We start from the raw sequence: 17,011 nt of genomic DNA on the forward strand, positions 1-17,011 counted from the left end.
ACCTTGTCCTGAGTCCTGCTGCTGGTTCAGGGCTTCCTCAGGCCAGGCTAGGTGAGAGAGCAGGAATGGCAAAGTAGGGATGACAAGGTGATGGTGGAGCAGTGAAGGGGAAACTGCACTCCTGGAACCATTCACAATGTGGTGTGACAGAGCCAGAGTGACCTCAGTGCTTTGGAGGTTTATTCCCTGCAGGGAGAGAAGCTGAAGGAGCTGAACAATCCGGCCCTGACTGCCTGCCCCCAGAGATTTGCAGGACAGTGGGATTTTTCTGTCACTAACTGCCCTTCCAGAGAGCTTCCACCTTGGGCATTCCTGTCCTGATAACACAGCTGCATGTCTGTGATCTCTGACCATGAGACTGAGCCTTGGCTGATTTCTGGGGGGCACTGACTGGGCTTGACTTTATTGGGCTTGGTGAGATTATGACCAATTGAACCAATAAGATTTAACACTGAAGAGTTGAACTCAATCCTCGTGGGTCCTTTCCCACTCAGAATGTTCTGTGGTTCTGCCCTGGTCATCTCATTTCATAGACTTTGGAAGTGGTAGATCTTGTACTCAGCATTTAATTCTCCCAGAACCTAGAGTACAGCAGGGCAGACTTCCTTGGTGAGATTGTTGTCTTTTGCAAGGGTTTGTAACTTGGTGTTTTTTTGTTTGTTTTTTTTAAGTGCTGAGGGCTACAAAATTTTTCAGTGTGAGCAATTTTACTTCTGGGAGGTGGGAAATGCTCCTCTGTCTTGATAGCATCTTGAAGAAAGGAAACAGTCTAGCTTGTGATGCTGTTCTCATGTACCATCCGGAGGTGTTAGAGTTCAGCACTTGGTTTGTGGTAAAATCATCAGTAATTTCTTAATGCTTCCCTCATACTCCATCTGTGAGGAGGGAGCAGGGAAGGGATAGGAAGGAGAGATGGACTTCATGGACTTCCCTCTGGTGCTTAACAGTGTGAACCATGTCCTCCTTGGCACGGGGATGATAACCTGCTCCCCGCTGTTCTGGGAGCAGGAGATAAGTGAGAGACGCATCGCTGATGAAGCAGGAGTGCAGCTCCTTGGAGTGGGAGTGGAGAGGTTGTGGAGCTCAGGGGGAGGTCTCTGAGCAGCACTTTCTGGTGTTTTGTGCAAAGGCTGCACTAATGGTTTGAGGCCATCTTGTGTTCACGGGGAAAATCCGCTCTGTGTGGAGGGGGAGGGTGCCTGGCAAACAGCAAGGAGTTAAAAAATAACCCAGGTGGAAACTGGAATTCAGCTGGATTTGCTGGAGAAATGTCCACATGAGCAGGCTGAGAAGCTCTGGAAATTGTGGAAACCTTTTTTTATCTAAGGGAGTTGGAAACTATTTTCCTTCCAAATCTGTGCTCCCAGAATGACTCCAGGAGATAGTCCCCACCCTGATGGTGGCAGTGTTTGCCTTGGCAGGAAGATGCTGTAGTGCTTTGAAAAGTAGCCTGGAAAAGCTGATTTATGGTATAGGATTTTCCAAGTATTAAGTTTTCTCCCTATAACTCATCAATTACAACTTGACACCAGTTCTTCCATTGTTTCAAGAGAAAAAAAAAAAAAAAAAAAAAAAAAAAAAAAGTGATAGCAACAGATCTGCTTCACACCAGACCTCCCAGGAGAAATGCTACAGAAATGCACACACCAGTTACACCAGTTAGAGCTGAACCTTCACTGCCAAACCCGTTAACTGTGTCTAACTCAAACTTTGGAGCTTTTCAGGCTCTGACCAGTGCAGATTTTCAGGCACTTTCCACCTGACATCCATTTGCAGCTCCCAGTCCCTTGCCTGGCCTTAGGCAGGTCCCGGCTGTCAGCCTGCAGCCCCGGGGTGGGCCGTGCTGCTGGGCTCTCTGTGCTCAGTGTTTGGGTTGGGTTTTGATTGATTGCTGTTTTTCCGTAAACACCGAGATCCCGATGCTGTGACCCTCGCTCTCATTTTTCCCATGGATGCTTTTTCTCCAGTGTACCTTCTCCGAGTCTGAGTCAGTAGCTGCTGGCACTGCGTTCCCTGTGCTCCCAGCTGGAGAGTTCAGCCAGGAGTTGATGATTGCTAAACACCCCGTCCTGGGGTATGGTTTCGGAGAGGAATCTCATCTATGCATCGCTTTGCATTCGTCTGCAGGAGCCGGCTGCTCCTTCCCCTCCAGAGGGTGAAATCCCTCTTGGGCAGACTGAAGCCACTCCCTGAGCTCTGCTCCAAGGAAACTTGAGGCACCGGACCTGCTGTTTTCAAGCAGAGATGTTTGTTTTCAATATTTTCCCTGTATCACATCATTGTGACTCACCTTGCTGTTCAAAAATGCCTCTTTGCCTCTGCATCTATTTGTGGAATGAGACCTGATTGCTCCCTGAGGATTTGGATTTATGCATCTCCTTGGCCATAGATTTTAAGAAGGTTTATTTAAGTTGTAATTCGTGTTTTTGTTTGGTTTAGATTTTGTGCTTAGTTGCTCTGGGGTTTTCAAATCCTCCCGTGAACTTTCTTTGGGTTTTTAAAGCCCTGCTGTTTTCCCCGGCCTTGACCTCAGTCCTGCAGCGCAGGTGGGATCTGGAAGCCGTTTCCAGCCTGGGAGCAGTGTCCCTGTGCAGAATCTGCCTGGCTCCAGCTCCCCACAGAGCCCAGCAGCCTGACTGCCCTGATCCCGGGCGGGGCTGGGCAGAGCAGCATCTCTGCACAGGGAGAGGCTTCAGCCCGAGATGCAGGGCGAGCACAGAGCCCTGGGACCTGCTGGCCCCGTTCCCTAAGGACAGGAATTCTCCGTTCTCCCCAGCTCCTCGCCCTGTCCAAAAGAGCTGTGAATCCCTGGGCAAATTTCAGCACCGTGGGGAAGGGGTGAAGTTCCCCAGCCAACCAATCTGCGGGAAGCAGAGGAGGGTGCAGGAGGCAGCTGTTGCGTGTCTGTTCCGAGGCCGCGGTGCTGCCAGCTGGCATGGCACAGCCCTGGAATGGCATGGACTGGAATGGCACAGCCCTGGAATGGCACAGCCCTGCCCCTGCTGCTGACACTCGCTGTGACCTGTGCAGCAGAGTGGGGAGCAGCTCGGGCCTCTCACCTGGCAGGGCTGGAGCTGCTCCCGGCTGTGCACTCCTTGGAAAACGCAGCCGCTTCCCCAGGTGCTCAAAGCCCACTTGTGTACTGACAGGGACAAACAAAAGTAACTAAACCAGGATAACTCGCTCGATTTATGGGAAGTGCCAAAACTCCACAGTCATAAGGAGTTTATGTCTAACCCTGATACAACTGCTGTGTGTTGGGAAATACCTTGAGTGCTGCAGCGTTTATTGCTGCTCCGGTGGCCGTAACTCAGGCACTTGTTACACATCCTGCTTTGAACGTGACACAGCAGCTCAAAAGCTTGCAGAGGTGGAAAAGACAATTGTGCAGCTGTTTGCTATTTCCCTGGAATTGTCCTCCAAAGGCAGACTGGAGGTTTAGATGGCTTCACTGCCAACAGTAAAAACCCAACGGGCGTGTAAGTGCCTTGTTTTGATATCACAGTGTCTTTAAAGAACATTTACCGTCTCTGCTCTGTTTTGAGGTGGGGTTGGAGCAGCTTGGCATGTACTCCAGGTGTTTCCACAGGAACAGGCTGCGTTAGGTATTCTCCACATGCATAAATCATCTCCCCAGTGAGAATTTGCTCCCTGCCAAGGGACAGGGTGCAGCCATTTGGCTGTGCCCCCCTGGAGCTGAGCTGGCAGGAGCAGTGCCAGGTGTCCTGCTGGGTTCTGCAAACGCTGTGCAAAGGAGGAGAGGAGTCACCTGAAATTAGGTCGTGGAGATTCCTGTGAGGAGAGCAGCAAGAGGGAGCACGGACTCATCACCAGTCAGTGTGTTCTGGGTCGTGCTGGTGGGATTTTCCTGCCTCTGGCACAGAGCTCTTGGTCATCACTGGTGTTCCTCACTTGGAGTTCAGTGTGGGACTGGCAATTAATTGGTAATTAACTGGTAATCTTGAATGTGTTAGAAAAAACATGGGGGCACCTCAGAACTGCTCTCTGAGACTGTGAGTGCTTGAATTCAATTGAGGAGGAAAAAAGGAAGGAAATGTAGTGAATAATCTTTCTTTTTACAAGAACCAACTCCCTTCTCTTGGATCCAGACTGGTTTCCTTGCCCTTTTGCAGTGCAGGACCCAGCTGTGAGCCAGGGGGAGGCAGGTTAATTAACAGAGAATGCTGTTAGTGCCCACATAAGCTGATGGTTGGCTGCCTGTGAGGTGAAGACCTTTCTCTTTCAGGATTTATTTGCTCTTGGTGAAGAATTTGACTCTGTAGAGCTGCCCACCATAACCAAAGTTTGCAGCCCCTGTAGTGCTTTCTGGAAAAATCAGAATTCCCATTCTTTTTCCCTTTGCACTCTGTCCTTGCTGGCACTGCCCAGAGCTCAGGGCACCAGGGAGGTTTGGAGTCACCACCCCTGGAGGTGTCCAAGGAAAGACTGGACGTGGCACTCAGTGCTCTGGGCTGGTGACAAGGTGGGCATTGGGCACAGGATGGACTTGATGACCCTGGAGGTCTTTTCTAACCTCAGTGATTCCATTGCCAGTGTCTGTGTAGCAGTTAGCCATTACAGGATTGTACATACTCAGGAAATTACTGAAATACCATTTGCTCAGGACAGTTGGAGTGGATCACATTCCTCTCATCAGTTCTCTTTGTCCTTTCAGATTTTGGGTTCAGCAACATCTTCACCCCTGGCCAGCTCCTTAAAACCTGGTGTGGGAGTCCTCCCTATGCTGCTCCAGAGCTCTTTGAAGGCAAGGAGTACGATGGGCCAAAGGTTGATATTTGGGTATGTGATGAGCCTCTTTCTCTCTGTCTTTGATCTGAGTTTTGCTCTGTTTGTTTGGCTTTGCTTCCTGAGTGCTCAGTGCACGTCTTGGAGAAAAGCCCTGACGCAGCAAAAAGCGTTTTCCGAAGGAACCCATCCAGCACTGCATCCTGGCTGCTACGTCCTGTGCTTTGCCTGTGGGGAGTGCCAAAGGCATGCATTGCCCAGAGATGGCTCTCCATTCCGTTTGGGGTTGCTGACTGGGTGTGTTCTGTGTGCAGAGCCTCGGCGTGGTGCTGTACGTGCTGGTGTGCGGGGCGCTGCCCTTCGACGGGAGCACGCTGCAGAACCTGCGCGCGCGGGTGCTCAGCGGCAAGTTCCGCATCCCCTTCTTCATGTCCACAGGTAAGGGGGCAGGCAGCCGGGTTCTCACCACCCCTCCTTCAGTTTTAGCTTTTTATGGTGTTATGGGGTGTGAGTTTCCAGCAGCAGCCCCGTCAGAGGGGAGCGTTTGTGTCCTGCTGCTGCAAAAACACTTCAATAATAAATCTTGGGTGTGAAAAGGGTGATGAATTTTCATATAAAATCAGCTTAACAAAAAGACATGTGTAGGTACTTGGTTTCCTGCTGTCAGGTTAAGGAATAATTTTGTGTGAAAACTTCCGTGCTTGCTGTCTTACCTGGGGAAGAGGTTCCCCCCGTGCAGAAAATTCCTGGAGCTTTTAATGCAAATTTAGATCCCAGTCTAAACAGGAGAGCCTCAGCAGTCCCTCTTGGTGACAGCACGGGTGTAATACAATGGAGAAATCACTCACAGTGAGCTGTGGAGTGGAGAACATTCTAAGGGTGCTTTGCTCTCAGCCTCCAAAAGCCACTCACATCAAGATGGGGAGGGACAGGGTGACAGGGCTCTGTGTAGCCAGTGTGACTTTGCTCCTTCCTAGCACAGGGGAATCAATGTCTGCAGCAGTGTAGCACATTGGGGACCCAGCAGTGTGAAGTGCAGAAGAGAAGCAGTATTTTTGTGAGGTGACTTCCCCAAGGGGAGCTTGGAAAGGGAGCGCTGCAGCAGCCGTGTCCCTCCCCACGCTGACCCGGCCTCTCTTCCCTGGCAGAGTGTGAGCACCTGATCCGCCACATGCTGGTGCTGGACCCGAGCAAGAGGCTCTCCATGGAGCAGATCTGCAAACACAAGTGGATGAAGCTGGGGGAGGCCGATGCAGAGTTTGACAGGGTGAGCAGCAGCGAGCAGCATCTGCTCAGTGACTCAAACAGGCTGTGGGCACGTGGTGCTGCAGTATTGGTTCTGCTCTTTGGGCACACTCATGTGTGGCCTTTCCCTTTTCTGTGTCTCCTGGCCTTGCTTTCCACATCACTCCTTATCTATGTACGTTTTTGTATCTTCCCCCGTGGCCTTGGGAGCTCGGGGCAGTGGATTTCGGATCGGTTGCCATCAGACCTCAGCCAGCTGCAGCCAGAGCCCGGTGCTTGGGCTCTCGGGAGCGCTGTGACTCATCAGTGTGCCTTTGGGAATGTCACTCTGACTCTGTGCCTGTGCCCTCACAGCTGATAGCAGAGTGTCAGCACCTGAAGACCGAGAGGCAGCTGGAGCCGCTGAACGAGGACGTGCTGCTGGCCATGGCGGACATGGGGCTGGACAAGGAGCGCACGGTGCAGGTGAGGCCTGGCGTGTCCTGCCCGCTCCTCGTGCTGATCAGCGGCCGCTGAGCAGCCCCAGCACAGTATAACAGTTATTTCATCGCTGCACAAGGAGGAGTGACCGCTGTTTCTCTGCCTTGCAGTCGCTGCGAGCCGACGCGTACGACCACTACAGCGCGATCTACAGCCTGCTCTGCGAGCGCCTCAAGAGACACAAGAACCTGCGCATCGCACCCTCGCCCAGCATCCCGCGCACCATCACCTTCCCCACCTCGGCCAACATCCAGGTGCGTCCCCTTTCCGGTGTTCTTCCAGCCCTGCAGGCCCAGCCAGCCCCTTACCTGCTAAATTCACACTCGCTCAGGGGTGTTCGCAGCCTGGCTGCGGTGTCAGAACGTTCCTCGCCTGAGAATTTGGTGTGTGCTTGGGGTGCCCGAATCCTGGGGCTGGGAGCAGTTTGTGCATTGGCTGAACATCCTTCAGACAGTCTCCTGCTCGCTTAGTGACACAGGGGAAGGAACTGAGGGAGTTGTTGGGAGCTGGAGTTCCCAGCCTAGGGCGGCTCTGTGATGCTTCTTCCCCACCTTGTGCTGCTGTTGGAGCAATGAGCACTTGCTTTGGGAGAGGCCAGGTCCCGAGGGAAGCAGAAGAGATGCTGACCCTGCCTGAACAGAAGGAAGGGGGGTAGAGGCAACCTCTTGAGAATAAAAAGCTCTTCACTGGCTCCAGGGTCACCTCCCTGCTGCAGGTGCTTAGGGCTGGTGTTAATCCATCAGTGTTTGTAAAGCAATGCTGTGTTTGTGTCTTCTGATCCTGCTATCTCCACTCAGCAGACAGAACAGACTGGCAACACCATGAACATCAACGTGCCGCAAGTCCAGCTCATCAACCCTGAGAATCAAATTGTGGAGGTGAGACACATCCCCATGACCCCTGCAAGCTCTTTTCTCGGCTCACATTGAAGCCTTTCCTTTGATCCTCACGTTGCATTTCAACATCTCCAATGTTTGTCCTGCCCAGACTGATGGAACAATGAACTTGGACAGTGATGAAGGGGAGGAACCATCACCCGAGGCTCTGGTCCGCTACCTCTCCATGAGGAGGCACACAGTGGGAGTAGCAGACCCACGGTGAGTACTGCACTCTGCCCTGGACATCCACTCCCAGCATGTGGCTTTGGTCCTTCTGGGTGTCCCTTTAAAGGTCCCAGTGTCCCTGCACAGCTTGGTCAGTGTTTGAGGTGGGGATGAGGTACTTTCCTCCTGCTCTTTCTGACAGCTCTGGGTGAGCTGTGCTCCTGGTCAAGGCAAGTGTCTCACCTGAGCTGTCCTGCTCTCATGTCCAAGGTGAAGGTTTTGTGATAAAAGCCACTGAGGTTAATGCTAAGAGCTAATTCTAGCAAATCTCAACGTAGAAGGGAAAAAAGGTTCAAATAAAACCAAAGAGTGGCCTGGCTGCACTGTGTGAGCATTTTCCAGGGCAGTAAGAAGCTTTTTATCAAGGGAAGCTGAGTGTACTAGTCTGTGGGGGTTTCCTCACATCATGGCTGATTCCCCTCTCCAAATGTGACTGTACAGGACGGAAGTCATGGAAGACCTGCAGAAGCTCCTGCCTGGCTTCCCCCGTGTCACTCCTCAGGCTCCCTTCCTGCAGGTGACCCCGAATGTGAACTTCATGCACAATGTGCTGCCCAGGCAGAACCTGCAGCCCACGGGGCAGCTGGAGTACAAGGTACTGCCCATGATCCCTGCTGTGCCCTGGGCCCTGCCAGGTGGGAGGGGTGTTTGTGCTCGCACTTGCTCCCTCTGTTTGTCACTCCTTGGACTGCATAGGCCTCAAGAATTACTCTTTATGTATGATTCCAGTTGGTTCTCTAAAGTAGGTTTAGCTCAAATATTGGGGAAATATTCTTTACTGTGAGACTGGTGAAGCACTGGAACGGGTTGACCAGAAAGGCTGCAGATAGCCCACCCCTGGAGGTGTCCAAGGCCAGGCTGGATGGAGCTCTGAGCAACCTGGGACAGTGGAGGGTGTCCCTGCCCATGGCAGGGGGTTGGAATGAGATGACCTTTAAGGTCCTTTCCAACCCAAACCATTTTGTGATTCCGTGAAGAAGCTGAAGAATGAAAGAGCAGTGCAATATGAAATTAATAAATGGGCTGGGGAGAATTAGGACTGTGCTGCCTGGCTTTGAGCTGCAGGTTGCAGCCTGCCTGGCAGCCAAAGCAGCCTGCAGAGTTAAACCCTGCTCATCCACTGACTGCCTGTCCCTTCCCCTGCCTCACATCACCCAAGACGCCGGTGACATCCCTGTCCCCGGAGGGCTTGTCTCCTCCTGGAGCGTGTCCCAGGCTCTGGCTGGGGTGGGTGACAGTGCTGTGTGTGTGTGTTGCAGGAGCAGTCCCTGCTGCAGCCCCCCACGCTGCAGCTGCTGAACGGGATGGGCCCTCTGGGCCGGCGGGCGTCCGACGGCGGGGCCAACATCCAGCTGCACGCCCAGCAGCTGCTCAAGCGGCCCCGGGGCCCCTCGCCGCTCGTCACCATGACGCCAGTGAGTAGCACAGGGGAGGCAGAGCGCTCAAAAATCTCCCCTCCCGCAGGCAGAGGTGGCTGTGCCCGGGTCAGAGCGGGCACAGTGCTGCGGGGATGTGCCCGTTCGCTGCCAGAGCTGCCCCTGCTCGCCCCTGCAGGGTTTGCTGTGCCCTCCTGGGGGTGGGATTGGGTGTTCCTCTCTGGAATTGTGCGCTTTTTAATGGGTGCTCTTGTCCTTTGCTGATCCCATGGGAAAGCTCCAATGTCCGTCCCGGGCATTCAGGAGTGTTCTCGCTCCCTGGGTGCATCTGTATCAATGAATCTCCAAGCAGCAGCAGCCCTGCCCAGGCACTTGGACTGGGGAAGGAATGTTGGAAGGGGTTCTTGGCCAGGTTTCCTTGGTGCTGCAGAGGAGCCAACGCACAGCCCTGTGGAGGCTTGTTTGGGAAGATCAGGTGTCCCCTGCGGGAAGGGGACTGTGCTGGGTGGCCTCCTGAGCTGTGGCCTCTCTCTGTCTGCAGGCTGTCCCAGCTGTCACCCCTGTGGACGAGGAGAGCTCCGATGGGGAGCCAGATCAGGAAGCTGTGCAGAGGTAACTCCCACTCTGTTAACATTTGCCCTTCCTACCTCCACGAGGCTCACCTTGGGCTGTTCCAGAGCTGCTTCAAACACAGCCACCTCATCAGGGCACCACTGTTGATTTTACAGCAAAGGCTCAGCACTTCTGTTCCTGTGGGTGTTGATTACTGTAGGCAGTTACTCCTCTGGCACTACTGGGTGCTTGCAGAGCTGGATTCCCCTGAAATGGGTAGCTGATTGAGCAGTAGGTTCTCCAGAAACTCTTGGAACTGCTAAATTCCTTTGCTTAGTGTGCACCAGCATGCAATCCACACTAACCTGCCAAGTGAGTGCTGAGGGGTTCCCCTCCCTGCTGGGTGCTGGAGGTGGGAGGATCTCCTCTGTGGCCTTGGGTGCCAGTGCAGCAGCTTTTGTATCAAGACATGCAGTAAACATCCAACTCTGATGCCTCAAACAAAGTGAGCTTGCTGGAATTACGGGTACCTCTAGCTGCTAATTTTAGCATCAGGCCCTAAAATAGTCTGCTCCAATAAGGAGAGCATTATTAGCTCCCAGGCTGGGAACTTCTGTTCTCTGTGTCTGCTCTAAACACGTTGTAGGAAGTGGGTAGAATGTGCTTATAGTTTCTCAGTCCATGAACACACTAACCATGGCCTTGCTAACATTTTCTTAGGAGCTTTTGCATAGTTTCTTCTCTGCTAACCAGCTGGGCACTACGTGTGGTGGGTGCTCCTGCTTCTTACCTCAAACTGGAAGAGCTTTCTGGATCCCCCCTTTGTACAGGTCATCACCTGGGTAAGGGAGTGGCTCCCCAGGGGCTCACAGGGGTTCAGACTGGGGGTTGTTGCAGACTGGGGTGGGTGCAGGTCGTGCTCCAGAGCCTTGGCCAGCTGTGCTCCTCTCAGTGCTCCCAAGGAACAGTGGGTGTGAGCAGCGACAGACTGTGCACTGAGACTCCTTTTGCCTACCTCAGCCTAGAAAGTATATTTGTAACCTCAGTAATAGCTTCAACAGCCATTAACAGTTTTAATGTAGGGCCAGTAATGTGCTCTGACAGCACCTCAAACAGCAGGTGATCTTTCTGGCAGTGCAAACACGATAAATCTCATCCTTGGCAAGGGGATGCCTGGACATCTTACCTGGGCAGATTTTTCACTACTCTAAACCTGAAGGTTTCAGTTGAGCCTTTAAAGCATTAGCTCAGCTGGGAACATTTTGAAACCCTTGTGCAGTGTTTTGCAAGGCACTGAAATGTTCAGATCCCACTGAATACCCAGTCTCCTTGGACTCAGAGGTCACTTCACTGCTCTCGACAGTGCTGCCGTTAGTTCTTTCACAGCACATGTTCTTCTTCCACCAGATGGCCTTGAAAAAGCACCATCCAGGTTGTGTGTTAACTTGTTCTCCACCCCTTGTGTTGCAACATGTCAGTAGTCATCAGAGGAGAAGGGTAAATAGCATTAACATCAGGGACAGATGCAAATATTTAGCTTCTCAGAACACTGCCCCAAATACTCTGTTTGCAGCCACCAGTGAGCGGCTTTTGCCCTCCTTAATCTGACCTTGAAAGCAGAGCACAGTCTTCTCTCTGTTCCAGGGAACAGTCACATCTCCTTTGAGCTTTGGGAAACTTTCTTCCACCCGAAACGCTGTTAGAGCTCGTGATTGGATTGTTCCCTGGAGGGCTGAAATAAAATGATCTTAGCAAACCACAACAGTAAAGCTCTTTGGGAACCTTTCCCTGTCTGCATCAAATGATTCTTAAACAGCTAATGGCACGGGCTTTGGCGGGGCACCACGGCACTGTTAACCTGCTTCTTCTGCTTAAGTGGCTTCAGCGGCAGAGAGGGGCTGGGTGTGAGCAAGTCTGTACTGCTTGCTGCTCTTTCTGCTTCCCAGGGGCAGCTGCGGGGGAAAGAGCAAAGGTGAGGACGTGCAGGTGTCAGTGGCCGAGTGGTGCTTGCCCTGGTTACCAGAGCTGCCTCGCTCTGCTCCACAGAGGGTTGAGTCCATGCCATCGGCCTTGGGCAGGCTGAGCCTGGGGCAGTGCCAGCCCTGGGCGGGGGTTCAGCCCCTCTCTGCCCTGGGCTGTGCCGGGAACAGCTCTCAGCACTGCCTGGCCCTTCCTCACGTCCTTGCTGGAGCACAGGCTCCGAGTTCCCCCTTCCCCTCTTTGGGGGTTTGCAGGAGACCTGCAGCTCTTTTCCAGTGCAGAGTGGGCTTTTGTTTAAGCCTCTCAGCTCTGGTGTGAGAGGCCAGCCCAGCCTTGGTGCTCCAGAGGGAGGGACCCTCTTGCTGCTCGGGCTCCCATTGCACATCCCGAGACATTCCGCACTTTCCCGGAGCGGAGCAGGGACTAGATGGCGCACTCGGACCGGGCTGGCACAGCCCAGCCTCAGCCCAGCCTTTCCTCCTGCTCCTCGGGCAGCCTTCCCCTGCTGGGACAAGGTGTCCCGGGCTGTCCCGGGCTGTCCTGGGCTCGGTGTGAGGAGCCAGGGCTCCGTGGCAGGAGCAGCAGCTCTGCTCTGTGCCTGGCTCCCGCTGGGTTATCTCTGAGCTCTTCCCCGGGCTGGCACACAGGGCCAGAGCTGCTCCAGTGCAGTGATCCCACGCTGGGGACAGGTGGGTATTCCCAAAGGGACATACCAGCGTTCCCCTTGAGGTGAAACGTGGCTTTCCTGCTGGGAAGAGCAAACAGCTCCTCTTTCCTTCCGAGCTGGCAGTGGAGCACCAGCAGCTGAAACTGCACTTGTCCCCACAGCACTGGGGAGGCAGTGCTGTGACAGGCACGGGCAGCGTGTCCGTGCTGTGTTCTGAGCACTGCACGAGCTTCTTCCTCCCCGTTTGCTCCGGGTTGTCTAACGCTCCCTGTTTTCGGAGTACTCCCATCAGTCTCTTATAAAATGTGCTCCTGCTTGTTGCAGATACTTGGCAAATAGGTCAAAAAGGCACACTCTGGCCATGACCAACCCTACAGCTGAAATCCCTCCAGACTTGCAGAGGCAGCTAGGACAGCAGTCCTTCCGACCCCGGGCTTGGGCTCCACACCTGGGACCCGACCAGCACCGGTGAGTAACGGCACCGGCCGGGCAGCGGGCGCCAGGAAAACTGCCCAGGTGGCCCTGGAATGGAGCACTGAGGACACCCCGCTGCAGGGAGGGGTGAGGAGGAGGAGGAGGAGCAGCAGGGACAAAGAGCAGACCCACAGAGCAGAGGGTGTCTGACCCCCTGCCTGCACGGAGCAGCAGGAATCAGCTGGCTCTTCCCTCCGGTCCCACTTTTGTGGCTGGAGATGATTTGCCGGAATGGCAGCCATCACAGAAATATTGGGAATAAGCTATATTTTTTTTAGAGGAAAGCTTTTCCCTGTGTAATGGTAGGCATCAAGGTAGCAGATTTGCTACAGAACATTTTTTGGAGGCAGATGCAGGCAAAAGATTGCACCAAGAGTCATCCACAGCAGAGCTTAAAACCCTCACTGTTCTGCACCAGAGTTGTGTGTTCTGACTGCAAAGTCTCTTTGCAAAGCTCTTCGAGAGTAATTTCATTACTCACCTGAACCCTCGATGGGAATGATGTGAGAAAAGGAAGCTGGGAGGGGAAGGAAAAAAACAATCACAAAGACTGGAAAAGAGGCGATTAGATCAAACCTTTGGATTGGATCTAAACACGCTCAGGATGTATGGGAGGGAGGTCCTGATGGAGAGGTGTTAATGTGACAGAATTCTTGTCACAGCAGTCAACCAACCAGAGATGCTAATGCTGCAGAGGGAGCTTAAATTCCTCTTAATAATAATAATAATAAAAAAAAAAAAAAAAAAAAAAAAAAAAAAGACCTCCTAAAAATGCTTTAAAGTGCTCTGACCCCTCAGTGGTAGGAGCAAACCAGCTGCACACTGCAGTTTGCTGCCTCTTGGGGAAGCAGTGGCTGCCAGGCCAGGCTGGTGCTGGTGTTCAGCCCCTCCGGCAGCTCACACTGGCAGGCTTGACAAAACCCTTTTTATTGTAGCCAGAGACCTGCTGAGCTGAGCACTGATGTAATCAGCAGGGACAGGTGAACTCTGAGCAGACTGAGACAGTGCTAGTGCCACGCTGGAGCTCCGGAAAAACCAAGATAAGCACCTCTCTGCCCTCAAGTTACTCCCTCAGAGGTGCCTGGGGGATGGGAAGAGCAGGAGGGGAAGCATTGCTAGGGGCACAGCTTGATAGGAAGAGGAGTGCAGCTTGCAAAACAAGCAGAATGTGCTGTGTCCTGCTTTCAGGATTGCTGCAAATCCTAAAGGTAAGCTAAGTCCCTCACGCACAGCAGGAACGGAACTTTTGCAAGACTTTAAACACACTTACCCTGTAAATAACGTTGGTGTCACCTCTGTCTCTTGGCTCTGGAGCCCTGAAGCTGTTGCATCATGAGCAGGGTGGTATCTGCTCGTTCCACTCCTGGTGTTGTAATGTGCTGTGAGCCTGTTCTGTGTTTTCTCCTGTGAAATCATGGAAATTTCATCTGACCGTGGTCTAAACACAGTGTTCCATAGTGAGCTCATGACATACCTGGCACAGAAATTAGCAGTTGTTGTGTAAATAAAGCACATTATTGAATGGCAGGTGGGTTTTATTTTAGCCCTTAACCTATTTTAAGCCACCTTATGTACCTTCCTATGTAGCCCCTGGTTTTGTCACATTAAATCTCTGAAAGCAGAATTGAAGTATGGCTGCACAGGGAAGTACAGCTGTTCTGCCTTGCCCACACGGGTTTCAAAAACTCAGCATGATTTTATCTGTAGCTTCTGCTTTCCATCAATGCAACAGGAGAACAAATGGATCAGGATAATGGATGGGATGGCTTCAAAAGGCAGGAGCACAGCTCTTTCCTTGGAAGGAAACTGAACTATGTCCTCCTAAGGCAGAGACAGTGACAAAAGAGAACCCAGCCTGCTGGAAGTGGTCCAGCATCAGTCACCTTGTGACAAGGGGAGCCTGGAACAGGCCCTCAGAGTGACCTCTCCTGGAGCTCAGGACCACTCCAGCTGCAGCCAGGTGGACTCTTGCTGGGTTTGGTGTCAGAGGTGCTGTAAAGGCCACATCTCCGTGACCTTCTCACAGACAAAGGCTACTGCTGGAGCCTGTGCGTTAAGTGTTGCTTGCTGGGCTCCAGAGATGGCGTTTGCAGAATCTTTACAAAAGAAATCCTTTACTGATAGGAGAAAATCCTCCCTGTGAGGGTGGGCAGGCCCTGGCACAGGGTGCCCAGAGCAGCTGTGGCTGCCCCATCCCTGGAAGTGTCCAAGGCCAGGTTGGACAGGGCTTGGAGCAGCCTGGGATAGGGGAAGGTGTCCCTCCCAGCCCAAACCATTCTGTGATTCTGTGATTTGCCCAGAAGTTGGGTTCCACAGGGAGCAGTTGCCTGGAAGCTGCGAGGGCAGGCAGAGAGCCCTGGCTGTTTGTTGTGAGGCACATTGTGATGAGTGTGTGCCAGGTTATCTCTACTCCTGATAACACAGGTGGCACCTAATGGCAGCTCATCGATAATGGGGAGCTCCAGGTTTGGGAGAGAACAGTTCCTGAAAAAAAATCTGGCTCCCTCTGATGGCAAAGAAACCTCACTGTGAAGGGGAAGTGCTTGTGGGTGCCTTGGGCACAGCTTGGTTCAGACGTGCCCATTCCGCTTGCCCGGTGTGGAGCATTCAGGCTGGGAGGCTGGTGGAGATGAAGTGTCTGTACTGGAGTTTGTGTCCTGGCTGGTGTCACCTCACTGACCCCCTCCCTTCCCCCTGTGTTCAGTTCCATTTACAAGGACTCCAACACTCTGCACCTCCCCACCGAGCGCTTCTCCCCGGTCCGGCGCTTCTCCGACGGGGCTGCCAGCATCCAGGCTTTCAAAGCCCACCTGGAGAAGATGGGCAACAACAGCAGCATCAAACAGCTTCAGCAGGTGAGGGAGGGCTGGGGGGCCTCACAACGGCCTGCACAAGGAATTCTTATTGCCTCAGTCTTGCTGCTTCAGGAAGCGAAAGAAGAATCTTGACACGAAAGGCTGAGGGACACAGTGGGGACTTTGCAGCTGTGGGTTTCATCCTGCCCTGGGTGGCTGCAGCAGACCCTGAGTGCCCTCTGGATGTATGAGCTGTTCACCTGCAGCTGGGCACCTGGGGGATTCCTGCCCCCTCTTTTCTGGGGAGAACCATCATGCTGTGCCCACCCAGCAGTGTCCTGCCTGCCCCTGTCAGACTGCAGCTCCTGCTCTCCCACATTTCCTCTGGCAGCAGTTTTGGGGCTGTTCCAGGGTGTCCCGGGAAAGGGCAGCTCCTAGCACCAGGGTTTGGAGTGTATTGTGGGATACTCCCTGTGCAGCCAGGCACGGCTTGCCAGTGGCTGGAGCAGGATTTGGCCCCAGGACAGGCCTTTCCCCTTGCAGCACGGCACAAACGGGATGCTCTCCTCACCTTGCCGTGTTGTTCCCAGAGCTTGCTGCCTGCATTAGGGGAACACAGCAGTGCCAGCTCCGTGTCACGTGCAGCCATGGCTTTCCTGGCTTTTTGCCCTGTCACTGCATACCCGATTCTGTCAGAGGGAATGGGTTAGGCTTTTTTTTGCCAGCTTTATCTCAGAGGGGTGGGCTGCAGGGCACAGCATTCCACACACAGCAGGGTGCTGTGCGCCAGAAGGTCATTTTTGGGACGTGCTGGATTCCTTGCAGGAGTGTGAGCAGCTGCAGAAGATGTACGGTGGGCACATGGACGAGAGGACGCTGGAGAAGACGCAGCAGCAGCACATGTTGTACCAGCAGGAGCAGCACCATCAGATTCTTCATCAGCAGATTCAGGTAGTGCAGCCCCAGCCAGAGCTGCTGAAGGCTGAGCTCTGTTTTCTTGTGTTGCTGCAGACGCAGCTCGTGAGCAGGTCCCGGGGGGATTGAGGGAGGGGAGTGTGCTGTAGTGGGAAGGCTGAAGGGTTCAGCAGAGATGTTTGCACAGCTGCTGTGGTAGCTGTGGCAGCCAGGGCTGCAGTCAGGCACTGACGCTCGGTGAATCTGGATATGTCCTGCTTCACCCAGCAGCGTTTCTAAATTTACTGACTGAGACATTGACTGCAAACACTTCTTGTTTTCTTGTGGTGCTTGGTTCAGGACTGTATCCGGCCTCCCCAGCCATCTCCACCCTTGCAAGCTCCATGTGAAAACCAGCCAGCTCTGCTCACTCACCAGCTCCAGAGGTAAAGAAATGGCTTTAGGACAGCTCTGGGTTTTACTCTTCCTGAAGCCCAGGGATGAGCTGACACACTCAGGGAGAGGCCAGGCTGAGTTGGAGGTTTATGGAGTCAGAATGACACAGCCAGTTCCCAGGTGAATGTCCCTGGTCCTTTGAGCTGGATTTTGTCTGAGGGACTTTAGAATCAGAGAAATCTGATTCAAAGGCACAGGTTTTGCTTTGAGTAGAGGATTGACAGTCCTGTCTTTTGAGTGGCT

At 53.2% G+C, this 17,011-nt stretch overlaps 1 protein-coding gene across 5 annotated transcripts in view; it reads left to right on the top strand.

The window, feature by feature from the left end:
• SIK3 (SIK family kinase 3) overlaps positions 1-17,011 on the top strand; it is a 69,147-nt gene that overhangs the window by 42,899 nt on the left and 9,237 nt on the right. For 2 of the 5 annotated variants that reach the window (XM_066334724.1, XM_066334720.1), the window contains exons 5-18: positions 4,676-4,800; positions 5,061-5,184; positions 5,895-6,013; positions 6,346-6,456; positions 6,582-6,725; positions 7,269-7,349; positions 7,459-7,568; positions 8,016-8,169; positions 8,834-8,989; positions 9,492-9,562; positions 12,474-12,617; positions 15,328-15,478; positions 16,244-16,369; positions 16,673-16,758. In XM_066334724.1, coding sequence (XP_066190821.1) covers positions 4,676-4,800; positions 5,061-5,184; positions 5,895-6,013; positions 6,346-6,456; positions 6,582-6,725; positions 7,269-7,349; positions 7,459-7,568; positions 8,016-8,169; positions 8,834-8,989; positions 9,492-9,562; positions 12,474-12,617; positions 15,328-15,478; positions 16,244-16,369; positions 16,673-16,758 — 1,702 coding nt within the window. The remainder of the gene's footprint in view (positions 1-4,675; positions 4,801-5,060; positions 5,185-5,894; positions 6,014-6,345; positions 6,457-6,581; positions 6,726-7,268; positions 7,350-7,458; positions 7,569-8,015; positions 8,170-8,833; positions 8,990-9,491; positions 9,563-12,473; positions 12,618-15,327; positions 15,479-16,243; positions 16,370-16,672; positions 16,759-17,011) is intronic. The other 3 variants (XM_066334721.1, XM_066334722.1, XM_066334723.1) reach the window with 3 other exon arrangements.

This window comes from Sylvia atricapilla, chromosome 23, assembly GCF_009819655.1.
Source record: "Sylvia atricapilla isolate bSylAtr1 chromosome 23, bSylAtr1.pri, whole genome shotgun sequence".
NCBI lineage: Eukaryota > Metazoa > Chordata > Aves > Passeriformes > Sylviidae > Sylvia > Sylvia atricapilla.